Source organism: Mytilus galloprovincialis, chromosome 1, assembly GCF_965363235.1.
Source record: "Mytilus galloprovincialis chromosome 1, xbMytGall1.hap1.1, whole genome shotgun sequence".
Classification (NCBI taxonomy): Eukaryota; Metazoa; Mollusca; class Bivalvia; order Mytilida; family Mytilidae; genus Mytilus; species Mytilus galloprovincialis.
This window is the reverse complement of record NC_134838.1, coordinates 24903863-24922704: the sequence shown is the minus strand read 5'-3', so window position 1 is coordinate 24922704 and position 18842 is coordinate 24903863. Positions and strand designations below refer to the sequence as shown.

The following is an 18842-nucleotide window of genomic DNA, read 5'->3' as shown; positions in this document are numbered from 1 at the left end:
GAAACACAGCTCTGGTTTTGATAAATCTTAGTTAGAAATAAAAAGCACGAAATGTATCAAATAATTGTTTAAATTACAAAATAAATGAGTTTAAGAAAAGGCATTTTTATCAAATTGGACAACACATGAAATAACAGTATCCTGAATTTTTTCTTTGGAATTCGCATCGATTGGATACATAAACTTTTTGAGGATGTAACTTCTATTTGATTTTTTTAAAAATCTTCAATTTCAGAATGATACATTAAGTCAAAAGAGCATTAATAAGGAGTCAAAATAAGCTTAAAATATTGATAGGTTATGAAGGTCGTTATCGAGACTAGATCATACCCGCGAATTCGCAGGTCCGTCCGTACCTGAGTTATTTAGAACATACGCTTTATTTTTAGCCTGGATGCTTAGACGTCATATTGTTGTTTGGTGAAATCAAGCTGATAATCAGGTACACAGTAATGTACAATGACGAAGTCCATGAGTAGCTTGTAGCCATACATACAATGTAAACATATAACTTACACATGATTTTTAACCTGCATACCGGGATTTGTATGTAATAGTTGCCATTTAGTTTGACCTCAGTCCTTGTAAAACTATCCTGGCTACAAGCTTAAGCCTGGCTACAAACTAGTATTTTATTTTACTCTTAAATTCAGTGCATGTAGCAGTGTGAAATATATATCAACAATATTCCTATCCTGTAATCGATAAAAAACGACAACACGTAATAAAATCCTGGGTTGAGTTCAAAATCGTAGCCGCTACATTACCGCTATCAATATATATGTAACAACTAGTCAATAGCTACATGCTTAATCGTCAAAATCTACTTAGCACTACGTAGCAGCTACGATATTGAATTCAATCCTGACTCAGAAGTGCATTTGTGGATTCTTTTTCCTCATGAACGACCAAAAGACGAATATTTGGAGGCCAATAGTTTTTAAGACCATAACAATTTAAAGTAAAGGAGTAAACAAAGATTCAATGACTCAAAGACATATAAGAACTGCAATAGATGGTTAAAAGATGATTGTTCAGAATTGTACGTTTAAAAATTTCATCTGCCGACATGATTGCAGATAAAAAAAAAGGTCGTAAATAAAAAAACACTAAAAACAAATATAAGGGAATACACGTGCTTTGATAATTTCATGCCTTAACGTACAGTAAAAAATATATTAATTCTCAACCCTAACATACGTTTTGGCTTATTGCGAGTTGATTAGTTTTCACTGTTGCTCCTAAATGATGAGCGTTTGTAATCCATCAGAAATGTGGCTGTTTAATAATTCGCTAGCTTAATTTCTGCATATCATTTCAAGAGTAACAAATAATATTGTTTGTAGCAAATCATATATTACATGAGTCTATAACCTTTACAATTAAATACATTAATAAAAGTTTGTCTAAATATCGAGTTACGGTCATCTTTCAAAGTTACGACCATCTTGTATCGGTTACGACCATCATCCAAAATACTATAGTTGAAGTTACGACCATCACAATGTAAAGTTACGACCATCATGCTTGAATTTTTGAATGACTATTTTACGAAAATTGGAATGTTTTAATGCATCAAATTTGGTTTTAATATCACCGGACTGCCGAATAGTATGTACAAGACAAGCGGTTTGGTTCAAATGAACCTTTTAGTGCACGAAAATCGGAAAAGAAAAACGTTTCCATAGAGTTGTCTCCCATCTCCGGATGATTGTAACTTTTAGTTACGACCATCCGCTTACCACCAGTGTTAAGTGTAAGTTACTAAGATAACAATCCTTTTAAAAGACAACTCAAAGATACTTTCAAATACACAACTGTTTATATTGAAAATGACCTTCCATGAAAATAAAGAACGGCCAAGTTCAATAACCGAACACTTCTGCGTGCTAGGGGAAAGATTTTAAAACAATGGGAGGACAAATACAAAGTTTTTAAAGCTATAGATCAGGTGTTTTATTCAATAAAAGTGAAATCCCAGGTAAACTCAACCCATAACACATACCTGATCATTCAATGTTATGCTGTGAATAAAATTAAAACTATTTGTTTCTCAAATAGTGTAAATAAAGCTAATAAATGTAGTGTCAATAGTAAAATTCAAAATCAGACAAGATCAGTATTATATTGAGTGAAAAATATTTAAATGATTGGGTGTTAAATAAGGCCTTTGAAAATAAGGCCTTTGAAAATAGTGGAATAGATTACTTTTGGAGTGTCAAAAATGGTTCGAGGTACTTGATAAATTGCATGCTAACAATTGGTGCTTTTGATTTTTTTTTGCAAAAAGATGTGTTATTTCTATGTGACGTCAACAGGCATGATCGCCTTTTTTCATGTCGTCACAGTGGGAATTTCAGAGGAAAGCAAGACAGTTCGACGTCATAATCGGATTTTAACGAATGAAGAACTGAGATCAAATACACGTTGATTATTTTTTTGTATACAATGGGTACAGAAAGGGATACATTGACGAAGAATTAGAGAAACAGTTTTGTTAGTACTAAGCGTCATAATGAGACCTCATTTTCAAGAATCATCATAGTACATATAAAGATATGTCTTGTCCACTAAACACCAACATTTGTTCAAGCAACAATTATAATTGCAAAGAATTTATTGTAAAAGCTCAAACGCTGAATGCAGACACTTCGTTTTTATACCAATTTTATAGTCACGAAAATAAATGACTAGTGAAAACAAGGAAAACAATACTTATTTATAAAAGTGATACAAATTATGGTGTTTCTTAATACTATTTTGTAATAAAGTACAGTAAAGAAATATTAGTAATAAGTGATATAAGTGGTACTTTACACTTGTAATAAAATCGAGAACGGAAAAGGGAAATGTATCAAACAGACAATAACCCGACCACAAAAAAGAGTGCAAATATACGTTAAAACTAACTCCAAAACATAAATAAACAAAAATCAAAAACATCCTACAAGACTGAAAACGTTAAGGGCCTCCGTACTTGAGACAGACACTCACAGACGGTGGGGACAAACATGTTTTGTAAGATCTCATCCCTCCTTTATACATGTAGCCAATGCAAAATAGGGAATGCATCAAAGAGACGATGACCCGATCACAAGACAGAGTGCAAATATACGTCACACTTAACTCCAAAACATAAATAAACTAAAATCAAAAACATCCTACAAGACTGAGAAAGGACAGGGGCTCCTCAATTGAGACAGACTCGCACATACGATGGGGACAAACATGTTCCGTAAGATCTCATCCCTCCCCCTTTACATCTAGCCATTGTAAAAAAAAACACACAACGCAAACCAAAACTTAATTCAGAAAGAGTCCAAATTCAATGTCAGAAATGTTACAAAATGATACATAAATCAACAAAGGACAGATAGCAGTCACTAAGATGCCTGATTCAGACCTCAATTAAACTAATTTGGAATTATGACTTCATCATATGATAATCAAGGTACCTCTCGTTATGGATTAGAGTATCATACCATCATAAATTGGATGATAAGAATTTAACTCGTTTCATTCCGACAACTGATTTTTTTCACATGCAAAGACCATATTAATGAATCAAAACCATCTCTCTAAGCAAGTATCTAAGCATGTATTTAACCATACTGGTTTAAAACGATCTGTATGAAATAATATATGTATGTTACTAAGTAGGGAACACAAATGTGGTACCTCATGCTCTGTATTTGCTCCTACTAATTCGTCTCCATCTTGAACATCATGTTGGCTTAGTATAGCCTTGTTCTTTCCATAATCTAGTATGTCTTCGTTTTTCCTATCTGAACCAACCCGTTGGATTTGCTTCCAAAAAAAAGGAAAACATATAGTAACAATTTTAAAACATACTCGAATAAATATCATGAATATCAATTTCAATTACAATTGGCTTAGTATAGATATAAGAAATCAAAATAAATATGTATTTTCGGTTGAACTAATTTATGATGAAGGCTATTGCCAGAGTTAACAGGATCGAGACCTTTGTTGGCAAAGGCAAGTGTAAGAAACGAGCTGTTCTCTCTCTTTCCTCCAATGCGAACTGATTTGAAATGTCTGTAACTAGCAATATCCAAAATGATAGCTGTAAAATTGTATTGGTTTGAATGAGGGTTTGTATCAGTGGTTTCAAAACAGAGTTTAATTATCTAAGGGGTAATAAATATAGCTTTATGCAAAAGTTATGAATGGTTTTTGTGTAAATGAAAAATTGAATGTGCCTATAAAAGAATTATCATGGAGTACAGTTGATAATGTTCATTACATTAGTCGAGCTATATAGGAAGAAATAAGATACTGTAACCATTATTTTTGTCAGTGCAATCATATGAAGTCGCAATTCCCAATTAACGATCCCAATGGTCTTCTTTTGCCTACGGAGAGGCATTGCAAGAAGGGGATTGTTAGTCCTAAGGTATATTTTCATATACTTCACGCCTGTACATTCTACAATCTTTGTTATATTTATATAGAAATAAAATTGAGGACAGTTGACATTCTGTTTCAGTTATACTCCTTCTGAATGAATAAGTACAAGACATAAGGAGATGAGGTGTGATAACAACGATATAACTTTCTACAGAAATTCAAATGAAGTGAATATAAGCAATTAGAGTACGTACTTCAACAGTTTACAAACAAATCCCACATATCAGCTGTAAAAGACTTTGACATGAAAAATATGATAAAACTGAATTCAGAAACCTCTTACGAATAACAAAACAACTCACAATTAACAGACAGACATAAACAAACGACAACCACTGAATTCCTTGCTGCTGTGTTGAGACTGGAGCATAGATAATGTGACAGGGTTTCACATGTTTCTGAATGCTGAATCATCTCCTTAACCTGGGGCAGTTAAGAACAAACTATGATCAATGAGGACAGCACATGCTACAAAATGTATATCTGAAACTGTAACATTTTCTCCAGACTTAACGTTCCGGAAAACAAATCAACTAAATAGCGGGGGCTGTTAAAATCAATATACCTTACTTTAAATACCTCCCTTATTAACTACAAATTTATGATCCTATTATTCTAGTTAGGTCATTAGAAAACTGAAATCAGGCAATCTACTTATTCACGGAGGGAACACACATATATAGATTGCCAGTCTAACATTTTTATAAGGATTATTACAGAACAATGGTTGACCTCCATCCATGTTTATTGATTATACATCTCCAATAAAAATCACAGACGTATTGAATAGTTGATGGACAACAACCATTCTTATGTGCGGCTCCGAACTATCTTTTTCCAATTCAAACATTGACCAAATACGAAGACTCATTAAACATGAAACATTAGACCTATTCAAAAGCACATCAATGTTTCATTTCTGAAAATCAAACTACCCTTCTTCTTCGGTTTTTTATCTATTTAATAAGTATAGTCTGTGGAATAAAAATTAACAAAAATACTTTTCATCTTTTGTGACATAATGGACATGATGAGATCTGCTGATTTTAATCACTGTACACTTTTGTGAGACATTTTTACCATTATTTCGCTTTAAAGTCAAAATATGTTTAAAGTGGTCTACTTTTCTACTTGTCATAAATTTAATGACACAAAATCCTACCTGTACAATTTCTTTTGTGTGTACTTGAGTCTTCTCATGAGGATATTCTTCCCTACAATGTTAAATGTTTTACTTTGAAAACACATGTGTGTAGCATACTAAATATTTCTCAAAAACGTTTAAACACACGTGAATAAATATATAATAAAATTTATAATTTAAATTGGGAATGTGTTAAAGATAAAACGACCCGGATTTAGGATGGGAAACAACCGATGACCACGAATGAGTCTTTGAATTTGATTTATACCCGCGAGCCCCCTTAATATTGTCAACGCGATGTATGTTAAACAAAACAGAGATCAACGGATACAATCAAACAATTGTGTTGTTAACATCCAAGTTATCAAAAGTAACGATACCCAAGTTGAAAATAATAAAAAAAAGAAGCCCCTGTTAAATATTTCAATACAAACACTTTTTTACAAAGCAAACGCATATGATTAAAAAGCTTGTGACCAAATTGGAAAGTAATAAAATACTGTGTTATTGCACATAGCGGTCATATTATTTTTGGGGGAAATGATGACTAAAGCCGGTACTTCATCTCGCAGCATTCGAATTTTTTTTATTAAAACGTTGGTTTGAAAAAATATTTCTCTGCTGATATAAGTTCGATATTGGTTCAGTGTATTTAATTTCATAATATATGGAAACTACATTACCATAAATCGTTTCTTTTGTTGACTCGTATGCATAAAAACACACAAACAACAAGATATAACATTAAAATAATCTCACAAGGTTAGTTGTACAGTTTGCATTTGAGTTGTAGTAAACTCTCCATTAATAAAAACACGAAATGGCACGCATGCGTGCATGTGGTGACTTCTAGTACATTTAATTTAATACCTTTTTTGTTGTTTTAATCACAACTACCTTTGGTTTCTACATCTAATAGAATTAAAAAGCTAAATCTTACAATGTATAACAGGATTTGGATACTCACAGGATTTGAGTATTTTTAGTTCATTTGCATTGCGACAAGTTCAATGGTATATTCATTACTTTGTTAACAAAAATGTGTTTTTAAGTAGTGCTTAAATAATCATCGGAGTGGCTATTTGTCCGGCCATTGCAATGCGCATGTCACAAATTCATCATATACTTGCGCGTATGACGTAATATTATCTGCAGCAGCAGCAGGGGTCAGCGTGAAACCCGATCACCGAAATGCTGGGATAATGACTGAACACGGCGGTATTAATGTCGGGGATACATTTTCCAGTTTTTCAGCTCTTAACACGCGAATTCGACAGTATGAAGTACAAAACAATATCGAATTCTATAAAAGGGATTCAAGAACAATTGAATCCGCAAGGAAAAGGAGAATTAAAAGGGAATTGAGCGAGGACCTCCAGTTTTATCAAATCCGATATAGCTGTATAAATGGCGGAAAAGAACACAACAGCAAAACTAATGGAGAAAGACCTAAACAAAGGTATGTTTATACAATTAAAAACATGAAAAAGTGACGATTCATTTTCAAACACCAATAATATTTTATTTCTGATAAGAAAAAAAGGGGGGGCACATCCACCTCCCTCAACGACCGACCTGAATCTTTAAAGCTGGTTTTACCTTTTACTAGTAGGTTGGCGATATTTTTATGTGCTGAAAATAAGTAAATTATCATTTGTTGTACATGTAATCTGGTGTTCCTTATAAAGGAAGCTGATACGGAGATTGTAAGGAATCATACATCATAAACACTGTTGGTCGGTTACTGTTCCTTTCAAACAAGTTCCCATGCAGGAACACAACATACTCATAACATTAAACTCGTAAGAGGATAACTATAATGTTGAAGATGAAAACTAAGACATCCGTCATCGTCTGTTCAATCATCGATATCGGCCGCCAGATGACTGCTGCATACAAACATAACACAGGCACTTGTTTTCCATATACTATTACTAGCCGAGGGTCTTGAAGGGATAGTCGATCTTGCCATGGATAGAAAACATGTGCCTCACTGCCTGTGATACATACCTATCAGTAAGTTACATACCAGTGTCAACTTTTTAAAATGTCCATGGCATGGGGTTTTTAGTTGCAAGATGGCTCTTGCAGTTATAAAAAAACCTTGAAGGGGGGCTTTAAATGCATTTTTATGTTGTTTTTTTATTTTTGCTTCTCCATACTATTTAAAAATATTTCATTATTTGTCTGTCGTAATATTTTGATGTCATAAAACAAAATATATGACGTCACAGTAGAAAAATGATTGTTGCATGACGTCAAAAGTGCAAGCGGCCAGGTAAGCCTGGATTAAACATACATGCCATAATGGGGATCTCATTGGGGGGTTCCGATCCCGGATCCCACTTACTGTTTTGTCAGATTCCCGTATCCCGCTTACTCTTTTGTCAGATTCCTGTATCCCGCTTACTGTTTTGTCAGATTCCCGTATCCTGCTTTCACTATATACGTAAGCAATTCTCATTTTTTTGTCATTTCCCGGGTCCCGCAAGACCTCATTTCCCGTTTTCACGACACAATAATTTGACTTTCACGTGTCACGCTTACAAAAAATCCGCAATCCCGGGTCATGCTTAGACCCCAATGAGACCCACCATAAGGAGTATAATATTTTATGTCCCAATTTTCTTTTGTTTCCCCTGTCGCTTCTATCTTTTTTCTGAATCTAAAACACTCACTCTCATCATGCTCATATGATGTAATATGAGAACGGCATTTAAGTGGAAACAAATTATTTCATTCAGCCACCTTCTGTTGCCCTTAATTTTGTGTGACTACATTGTTAGCTACGTACTAATACTAATAGAATCATGGCAAAATTATGTATTCATTTCTTTTACCAGCTCATTCAGGAAAGGTTGTCCAGCATATTTTTCAGTGGGTGTGTCAGAAGATGGAAAGTTTTTGGTTGTGAAAAGCATTGAAGACCATCATAATCATGTGATATCAAAGGTAACTAACGGTAGATATGATACATGTACATGTTGTTAAAAAAATGCTTGACCTTTTCAACTGACATACTGTGAAGATACTTTTATGTGTGGAGTACATTTTCGTGCATTATCAAAATTTCCTTATTTTTTTTTTTTTAAATGCATGGATATTACAGAGCATTTATGTTCTAATTGAAAATTTTACCTTTCTTAGGGAATATGAATTTGTGGTTGGAGTCAATCACAAATACCACAAAAAATATTATCCCATGAATACTACTTAAAAAAATTACTTTAACAGTACATGTACATTTGTACAAAATAAACCTAAAAAAGTTCATCATAATGTACAGCAGTAGTACTGGGACTCATTAGGATCTAAGCATGACTCGTGAGAGTAAAATTATTGTGCCATGAAAACAGGAAATGAAGTCTTAACGGAAATTATACAAAAATGAAAATTGCTTACTTCATATAGTGTGAGCTTAAGCCTGATACAGGAATCTGTCACGTTTCAAGATACTGACCCAGCTTAAATACAAAATTTGACAACATGTATTTATCAATTAATGTAGAAATCTTGATTTTTAGGGTTTGTTTGAAATGCTCCCTCGTGAGAGGAGACTACCAGAAGAGGAGCTAAAGGAAGCAGAAAAACTGGTTTCCTTACAGGTGAACAACAAGCTGATGAGGGATCACTTGCAGGATAAAACTGGAAAAAAAGTTATCCTGAAAGACATCAGCAACATAATTTCAAAAGTCAATGCCAGCAAGAAGTCAGATAACATTGAAAGTCTAGTCAGTAAATTAAAGAAGACAGGTAATTGAAAATTCTGAATATACAGACATTTATTGGGACATTGTTTCACTAACCCATTTTGTTTTATACTATTTATGGTATCATTTCTAGTTTGTATTTGAGAAAATAAAAAAAAAGAAACAGTAGAAAATAAAAGACAACTTGTCATTTAATTATATCTGCTAGGAAACCATAAATACACCTAATCGCTATTTATTCCATTCCGGATAAGTTCTAAAATTACACAACTTTTTCATCCAGTTGAAGCTATCTGGGACCCTGTTTAAACAATATGCATGATACTTTTTAATGAGACCTGTTTAAACTACCGTTAATACTTCAAACAAAATATTTTAACTTCGATTTCAATTTCCATAAAAATAGGTCATTCTATGTCAAAGTTTCTTGCATGTCTTAATGGTCATTTCTAAAGTTTTTCCTCCCTCAGCTCACTACTAATGACCTCTGTTTTCAGCGGCATTACCCAAATAGGAAGCTGTGTAAATGACTGTTTTCCCCAGATTGGACTAAATAACCATAAGGTGTATTATATTAATCATGTATCAGTATATTGCTTTTGATAATGATGGAGAATTGACCATTGCACCTCAGTTTATCTATTTTTTGTCTTTGCAGGATCTGTTGTTGAAGTTTTTCATGATTTCAATAACCAAGTACAAGGAGTTTCTACCAAGATGAGGAAATGCAAAAAATATTTTCGGCTTACTGTGATATTGTCTTTGTTGATGCCACATACAAACTTAATGACCTCAGGATGCCACTGTATGTCATTATGATAGAAGACAGCTTAGGACAGAGTGAAGTTGCAGCAATTTGCTTACTTAACTCTGAAGAAAAGCCAGTTCTACAGCACCTTATAAAATGCTTTCAAAAGCATAATCCAGACTCCTCGGGGATAAAAGTAATAATGGCAGATAAAGATATAGTAGAAAGAGATGTTTTTAAAGAAGAATTTCCAGATGCTTCTCTGCTCATTTGTAAATTCCATGTATTAAGAACATTTAACCGTGAAATAACCACAGAAAAAATGGGCATTTCATCTGCCCAACGGTATGTTGCTTTAGAACTAATCCAGAAACTAGTACACAGCAGTTCAGAAGAAGATTATAATGCTAACCTTAAACTCATTGAGACAACATGTCCCAGGCAGATATTTAACTATATTGATACTAACTGGCATAATATACGCAATGAATGGGTTTTAGGGCTGACTTATTTCGAAGGATCTCTTATGAACACTACTTACAACAGAATTGAATCGTTCAACCAAAAGTTAAAACAAGTTATTAAGCTGTATTCCGGCCTTGACTTATTTTTTGAAAACTTTATTTCATTGATAGGCACACTAAGAAATGAAAGAGACTATAAAGGTAGTGTAGAGATTCAAAAAGTACCTGTTCACATAAAGGCAATGAATACCACATCTGCAGAATATAAGTATTCACAGCTCTTGACAGGCTATGCTAGTTATTTCGTTATAGATGAGTTAAAGAAGGCTAGAAAAATGGAGACCATTTTTAAAACAACCAACAGTACTAGTCACTCTGATGATGATATGGAACTTAATACAAATTCATGTACATGTAATTTTAGAAAGTCGATGGGACTACCTTGCAAGCATATTTTTTTTGCAAGGTTGATAATAAGTATTGAGTTATATGACACTGAGTTATGTGTAAGCAGATGGACTCGTTCATATTACAGGGAAAATACAAGACTTTTCAGTACAATGGTTTCTTCAAGTAAAAATTTTGTAACAGTTCAAGCAATGTATCACAGGTTGTATATACAAGAAATACCACATTACATGTATTATCAGAGAATCAGAAATATAAGAAGGCATTCTTTGTTGCTCAGAACTTAGCAGCTGCTTGTTCTGCTGTTGGAATGAAAGAATTTGTGTCAAGAATAAAACTGTTGACGGAAATAGAAGAGCTGTGGAAAAACAATCACACAGTTGAAGTTGAAGAATCATGTACCGGTAAGTGAACTTTAAGTGTGACAATATAAAAATAAGGAGATGCATGAATCAATTTATGGATCCTTGGAGATGTGGTTTAATTGCCAATGAATCATTTATGATACAACTATCCACCAAAGTTCAAATGGAGTGGAAGAAAGATAGAAAGAAAGAAAGTAAGGATAGAAAAGTTCCAGTCGTATACATTTTAAAGGAAATAGTTTATAAGTATTTGCATTGAATTAATAACTAAGGATACCTTGGGATCTCCAGAACCCTGGGACTGTTGTAACCATTATATTTGGCTCTACTTCATCAAAATTGTAATTTATAACATTTTTTTATATTCCAGAATCATCAGCAAAAGCAGAGCCTGTGTTTGCTTTGGATATTGATAAGCAAGTACCAGTGTATATTGATGAAGTCCATGCAGTCTCAAATGGTAATTCTAACATGACGTCCTTTAAACGCTTTGAGTACACACCCGTGGTAAAATATGAATATATTTCATGGGCTGTTCCCATTGTACCCCCACGTCATATGTTTTTTAATGAATGAGCGACTCGACGTCATAGAACAATGACGTCAGAATATAAGCAATTTACGGGAAAATACACGCTTGTGAAACGGAAAATCATCACAACAAGGAAACGTTAACAAATGATGCTAAAATGAGTTATATTAGCCGTTTTTGTATACATATGAGACATATAAGTACAATAATAATTAGATTAATCTAAAATTATCTAAATATGTTATTATAAATAGTTTAAGCATCATCATTTATTCAGTTTGCTCCGTTATTTTACGTCAATTTAATAGTGCGTTAATATATAGGAACGGCAAATAATGCCATCACCTAGAGCGCTTCGATCCAAAATAATTGCCGTATTTGTCCTATTAGAATCGAAATAATTCATGGGGGCTTGAATATATCTAGATTTTACCACGTGTTGTCCCTTTATGCCGATATTTTACCCCTCGCTATCGCTCAGGGTAAAATATTTGTCATAAAGGGCCAACCCGTGGTAAAATCACGATATATTCAAGCCCCCATGAATTATTTCTTAATTAAATAATAGGGTTATTATGATAATAGCAGACAAATTAAGAAAACAAAAAAAATAGAAGCTGAAAGTTCACTTTTATACAATGAACAACCAGATATTTTAATAAACATTAGTGGCACAGCAACTGATCAACAAAACAAGTCGCATGAACATTTCTATAATATATTCTTCAATAAATATAGATCAATACAATACAGTAATTAATCTATAATACAAGGACTGTTTATAGGGTTGTAAAAGCCTTCACACATTTCAGTGCTTCATACAAAATAAATGTCAGTCAATGCTTTAACACACTAATGAATTTACAAATAAACATTCTTACTGAATAATATCTTAATCTCAACTTTTATTTATTTCCAGAGTCCACTGTAGAAGTAGATAACGGTTTTATTCTTGAAGGACAGACAATAGTTCCTGAAAATGCTAGTGTTCCATGTATTGACATTGTTCTTGAGGAACATACTACTTTTCCTGAAAATACTGGTGTTGAATTTATTGACAGTAAGAACTTTTCAGTTACAAGCACAAAAGTTTAAACATTTTTATATGAATTCAGCTCCACTGAATATTGGTATTTTATAGGTTAAATATAAGAAAAAGAAGATGTGGCATGATTGCAATGAGACAACATTTACAAGAGACCAAAGTTTGGTTTTGTGATAGTTTTTTACTTTCTCATAAAAGAGGGATGAAAAATACCAGAGGGACAGTCAAACTAAAAAAAAACTGACAATGTAATGGCTAAATATTAAAAAGGCAAACAGACAAACAATAGTACACATGACACAACATGGAAAACTAAAGAATAAGCAACACGAACCCCACCAAAAACTGGGGGTGATCTTACGATCTTAAGAATGATTATATTTATTATTCATAATTTAAAAGTATATTTGGTATTCAGTTTCAGTTCCTACAACCAGTCATAGAGCAAATAGTACAGCTAGTGTATATACTGATGATCTTAGTATAGCGGTTCAAGGTAAGGCTTAAAATTAAACATACTGGTACTTGTTGTCTCCATCTTGGCAGAAAAAAAATTATATAAGAGGGTGAAATATTTAATAATTTTATTTGTTTTACATATATACTATTTAATCTCAATTTTATCTATGAACTGTTCTGGACAATGCATGATGCTCTATCAAAAAAAAGGAATACTATTTTGTATTAAACATCTCTTTGGTTAAATACATGATTAAAGTAATTGAAATATTTTTCAGAATTTCTTCACACAATAGCTGACCAATCAGCTGCTCTTTGTGCTGAAAAGGGTACATGCAGAATTGATGGAGATGAAGTGAAGAATTGTTTGGATGAATTGCTACCATCAGCTGAAATATTATTAAATCTCAATAATCAGGCAGCAGCCAAACAATATTTCACAGAGGAGGGCTGGTTGACAGTAGAAAGTATATTAAGAATACTTGAAGGTATAAAACTACTATCACTTTTTGATATTTTATGCATGTTCTATTGTCGGTAATTTTGGTACATATTGTTATGTATACAAAAAAATCAGAAGTCATTTAAGAACTGTGAATGAACTTTTAGTATATCGATGATATTAAAAAAATAATTTGGTTATAATTGCAATGATCAAGATCTTTGATTGGAACTACCCATAAATAGTCATCAATTATACTTCATTTGTTCTAATGGCTTATATACTTGAACATTTCATACTTATTATTTGTAGATCAATATTTGAAGCAAATAAAAAGGAAAGAGTTTCCATCCAATGTTTCACAAAATAAAGGAAAAGGTATTTATAACATGTTGATATCTTATCAGTTCCAGAAGCAACAGTTAATAAGACCAAATTATGAATTCATGTGAAAGAAATTTCACCTTTGTAAAATAGTCGAACCATAAAGTGCAAAAGAATTTATCAAACAATAATAGACTGTCTGACTTAAAACTATTAAGAATAATGTAGTGATGGTCATTTAACATATTTTTCATTTAATGAAGTGTTCTAAATGCATAACTTTTTTTTATAAATATAGACAAATCTGTAGAACATAACTCCTGTAGATATTTTTGGCACTATTGCTTTCAAAAATCAAGGAATTCAATCAATTTATTCTATCAAATTTCTTAATATACTTCACTACCAAGAGTTATCCATCTTTAGTTCTATAGGTAATTGATTTTTGAGTATTTTATTTTTCATAGGCAAAAAAACTTCAAGAAAAAACTGTTCTCCAACCAAAGGTATAGAAAGTGAAGGAAATAAAAGGAAAAGGAAGAGGGACGTACCAGATCTTGAAAACAACATTTGTAATGATAAGGATGACACTATTACTTTCTTTCCTAATGTAATGGAAACCATGCAAAGCTTGAGAGGAGAAATTATTGATTTCATTAAAATGTATGACCCCAAAAAAGTTCTGCCTCGAGTAGGAAATCCTATAAATACGGTGTTCAAATACCATGATGGGACTAGAAGTTTGAGCGATGATCAAAGAGACAGTATTACACAGTATTTATGTACTTTTCAAGAAGTTCGATCATTGTCTCATATAGATAATGCCAGTCTCATCCACAGCCTCATTGAGTTTATTATCAAAAGAAAAACTGAAAATGATCTTCATCAGAACAGTATGTATAACATTCGAATAGAGCAGAACACAATTCTTAGATTAACGGAGTACTGTGGATTCATTTATTTTCGTGGGTATCAATTTTCGTGGAATGCTGAAAACTTGCATATTCGTGGATATTTGATTTTGTGGTTTTGTCAATGTCTGTATACAATGCCTATTGAAAATATTTTATTTGTTGAACATTTGAATTCGTGGTTCACCTTTTCCCATGAAACCCATGAAAAATTGGTATCCAATGAATATTAAATGAATCCACAGTATTATTTGAGCACTTTATCATGAATATATAACTCATTTTGTTCTGCTGGGGGGGGGGGGGGGCAGGCTAAAAAAAACATTTCTGAAAAAAGTTTACCTGATCCATTTTAAAGTTAAATGTTGTTCATCAATTTTATTCCATAACATGAAAACCATTCTTTCAGGTAAAAATTTTAATATGGTCAATGAAATGGAGATTATATTGATTTTTGTCTATTGTGCTGTTTATGACTTATGATCCTTGCATGCTCTTTACAATGACAATAAAAAATGTAAGTATTAACTGTTTGGGTTCATTTAAACAGACTACATTGACCTATAATGGTTTACTTTTATAAGTTGTTTTCTGGATGGAGAGTTGTCTCATTGGCACTCACCTCACTTCTTTCTATATCTATTCTGATCTCCCTTGACACCATTTTCGAGTATGGTCTTGAGGAAACAATGAAAGTCCGTAGGAAGGGGACGATAAATGGCTGATGCATGTTAAGAGAGCCATATCTCTTGCAGGTTAAAGACATCCTTATAGATTTCGAAAAAGTGCAGGCAAATGCCGCTACAACACATCCCTCGAACCCGCAAAGTGGAAAGGGATTCATATAAGTTGCAAAACTTGTTTCCCAATCCAATATAAACAAATATGTTTAAACTAAGTTTTTTATTTATGTACTCATATAGTTGGTTTCAAACATATTTTTTTAACTTTTAGATGAAGTCCTTAGTGATTTAAAGATGCCAACAAAACAAAAAAGAAAGGGGAGGCCAAAAGAAAGCCAACAGACTGTTATTGGTTTACCTAAAAAAAGAGGAAAGAACAAACTTATTCCTTTCTTTAAAAGAACAGTTGATGAAAAAGAAAGAGGTTTGTTTTCTTCGCCTATCAATACTAAATTATGTTAGAAATTTGCCAATTGTATTCAAATATCCATTTTTGTTAAATCAAGATACTTTGTTCATAAATAGTTAAAACAGACGTAAAAGTCAATGAGACAACTATCCATCAATAATTTAATTTTGGATGTAACATGTCTTCTGATTGGCTGACGTTATTTTGTTATCAGCCCATATACATAATTAAGTCATGTAACCTGAGGTCATCAACCTTTTTTATGGTTTTCTACAGTTTAAAAATTTAGAATTAGATTATAAGAAATGACTGTAATTAAATATTTTTTCTGTCTATTCCAGTAGCATAAAAAATGTGGTGCACACTGTTAATTAACCAACTACGTGCGTTATTCAGTGTGCACCAATTTGTTTTGTTATTTCTTCATAGACAGAAAATATATTACAGTCATTCCTTAATTGTTCAAACAAAGTGGATAAAAGCTTTTTGGTTTAGTGCTTTGATTTTCTTTGAAATGATATTACACTATTTCTTGAAATAGTTGTTGCAATGATTATTTACTCTCATTAAGCCTTATGTTGCCTTTTGAATATATATTGTGCATTATGTATAACTTACTTATTTTTTTTCGTCAGAAATACTTAGTTGGTTAGTTAGTGTAGATAGTGTAATGAAGGCATCAGGAGGGACATTACTGGATGAAGAAGATTTGGTTGGATTATCGGAGGACTCATTACCTTACCGATGTTTAGATGATTATGTTGATTTGACAATTGTTCAAAAAAAATTCACTTCATCTGCATGGTTGTTTATATTATCTATTGTAAAAGAAAAACAACAAAAGGGTGGATATATTCTTTGTACATACTGTAATGTTTTTATTACTACAGAAAATGATGATGCTGTTGAATGTGACTTTTGTTTGTTGTGGTGGCATATAAGTTGTATTAAATTAAAGTGCAAGCCAAAAGTTAAGCATTGGTATTGCAAATCATGCAGGTAAAACTGAACTTATGTGTTAATATGTATTTGTAGTTTTGTTTAGCATTTATTTGTTATTATGTATAGTGATCTCAAATGTTTTGCAATGAGATAAACTGGTATTTTTTTGGTAGTTCAGAAGGTAGAACACCTTGTATGTAGATACATTTATGATTTTGTTTGTTATATGTTTATTGACTGTGCCCTCATTTTCATGGTTCAGTGACTGGTTGAAAAAGATATAGTTTTTTATCATGTGAAATACTGGTTATGAGTAAAAGGATAAAAATATTTGGTGTATGGGATCCTTGTTAGGTCTACATGTCTTTTAAACAGGGTTCATCTGACCTTGACCCCATTTATGAACATGCTGTAAGCTATGTATCTGATATTTTAAAATTAGTGAAAAAAATATTTAATAAGAGTTGTGCCACTTGGAAATAATAATTTATTGAATATTGCATTGTAAGCTCTCACCAGTTTGCATTTTTCTCTGAATTATTATGAAATTAAAAGAGATTATTATGAAATAAAAGAGAATTATATTTTATTTAAATGAGATTAAATTCAGTGCTAATCAACGATTTATACATGAACTTCCATCACTTCAACAGATAAATTAGAGACAGTAGACATCAGAACAAAGTTCTTTTGTATTTATTTAAAGGGATCCAATATCAACTGATGTTACAGTGATAATTTAGTATTGTTTTAAATACAGATAGTTTGTAGTTTTATGAGATCTAATTTATTATAATGTACATGCATTCCTGTAATATGAAGTTCAATTTCATTCTTTGAAATTGTATAATAAATATATATGAAAAGATATTGTTTTAAAAGTCTTTTAATTTCATGATTCAAATGTGGTGACTGTCCATCTATACTTGTTTTAATTAATAATGTCCTTGTTTCAATAAGGGGAAATATAATTTATATTAATATTATTTCTTTTTTTGATTCTGGTTTGTATTCTTTTTCTTTCAAACAGTCTTGTCCAGGACAAAACCTTTTATTATCATTTGACCTAAATTTATAATATTTGGCATTAAGGTGTATGTCAACAGAACACAATATCTGGCACAACACCATGACTTCTGAACCCTGAACTATGACATTAAGGTCAAATAATTTATTTCTGGGACATTTTTGTGTCTAAAATATTGAAATGGCTGGAACATGGGAAGACTTTCTATCAAAGATGACAGTTGAATTGACCCTTGATATATAAACTCAAATAGTTGTTTTATATAGGTCAATCCCAAAATCATATTTATATATACAAGTCTCAATTGAAAACAACGTTCAAACCTTTGATTGTGTTGAAAAAGTAGCATTTTTTATGTGTACATGCAAAACAAATTCCTCGATAGAGGCGTTTAAATACAGCACAAACAATTTTTTCTACAAGACCTTCAAAGTGAAAAGTATTTTTTAAACAAAACTTATTTGACTTGGTTTGAATAGGACAAACACAGGATGTTTTTATACCCTACTGACTGCCATTGGTTGTTACCAAATAAACATATCACGGGATGTAATAAAATGGATGCTAATTGGTTTTTTTTTTATACCAAACAGAAAACAATTACTGCAAGACTTTTTCTATGAAACCATTGATGTTCATGGTTGATGGGTCATCCCCTTTATCATAGTGATAATTCTTAAAATAATTAAATCTCTATTTATTATTTAACATACATTTTCTACCTTAGGGTCATGGTTCAACTCTATCATTCATTGTCCTATATTTTGCCTGACGATCAGTTACTTGTGGTTAGCACCA

General features: G+C 32.2%; 3 protein-coding genes across 6 annotated transcripts in view; 2 read left to right on the top strand and 1 right to left on the bottom strand.

Annotated features, from left to right (window-relative positions):
* LOC143070619 (uncharacterized) overlaps positions 1-18842 on the bottom strand; it is a 157606-nt gene that overhangs the window by 36674 nt on the left and 102090 nt on the right. For all 3 annotated transcript variants that reach the window (XR_012976605.1, XR_012976607.1, XM_076244851.1), the window contains exons 3-4: positions 5594-5645; positions 3679-3807 (exon numbers count right to left, since the gene is read on the bottom strand). Coding sequence is in view for 1 of the 3 variants with exons in the window: in XM_076244851.1 (XP_076100966.1) it covers positions 3679-3807; positions 5594-5645 (181 nt within the window). In the remaining 2 variants the exon portion in view is untranslated. The remainder of the gene's footprint in view (positions 1-3678; positions 3808-5593; positions 5646-18842) is intronic.
* LOC143070591 (uncharacterized) lies at positions 6682-17754 on the top strand. 2 transcript variants are annotated; one of them, XR_012976593.1, is made up of 5 exons: positions 6682-7034; positions 8419-8527; positions 9100-9328; positions 9944-10378; positions 16711-17754. XR_012976593.1 is itself a non-coding variant. In XM_076244834.1 (4 exons), the coding sequence occupies exons 1-4, from the start codon at positions 6778-6780 to the stop codon at positions 10102-10104; spliced, it is 756 nt and encodes a 251-aa protein (XP_076100949.1). In that variant the 5' UTR covers positions 6682-6777; the 3' UTR covers positions 10105-11047. The 2 variants fall into 2 exon arrangements, 1 of the variants encoding a protein (XP_076100949.1); XM_076244834.1 differs by lacking the exon at positions 16711-17754 and having other exon boundaries at positions 9944-11047.
* Positions 11990-15396, top strand: LOC143058461 (uncharacterized). The gene is made up of 7 exons (XM_076231980.1): positions 11990-12002; positions 12722-12862; positions 13266-13343; positions 13585-13794; positions 14061-14126; positions 14540-15113; positions 15393-15396. Exons 1-7 carry the CDS (start codon positions 11990-11992, stop codon positions 15394-15396), a joined length of 1086 nt encoding a protein of 361 aa, XP_076088095.1.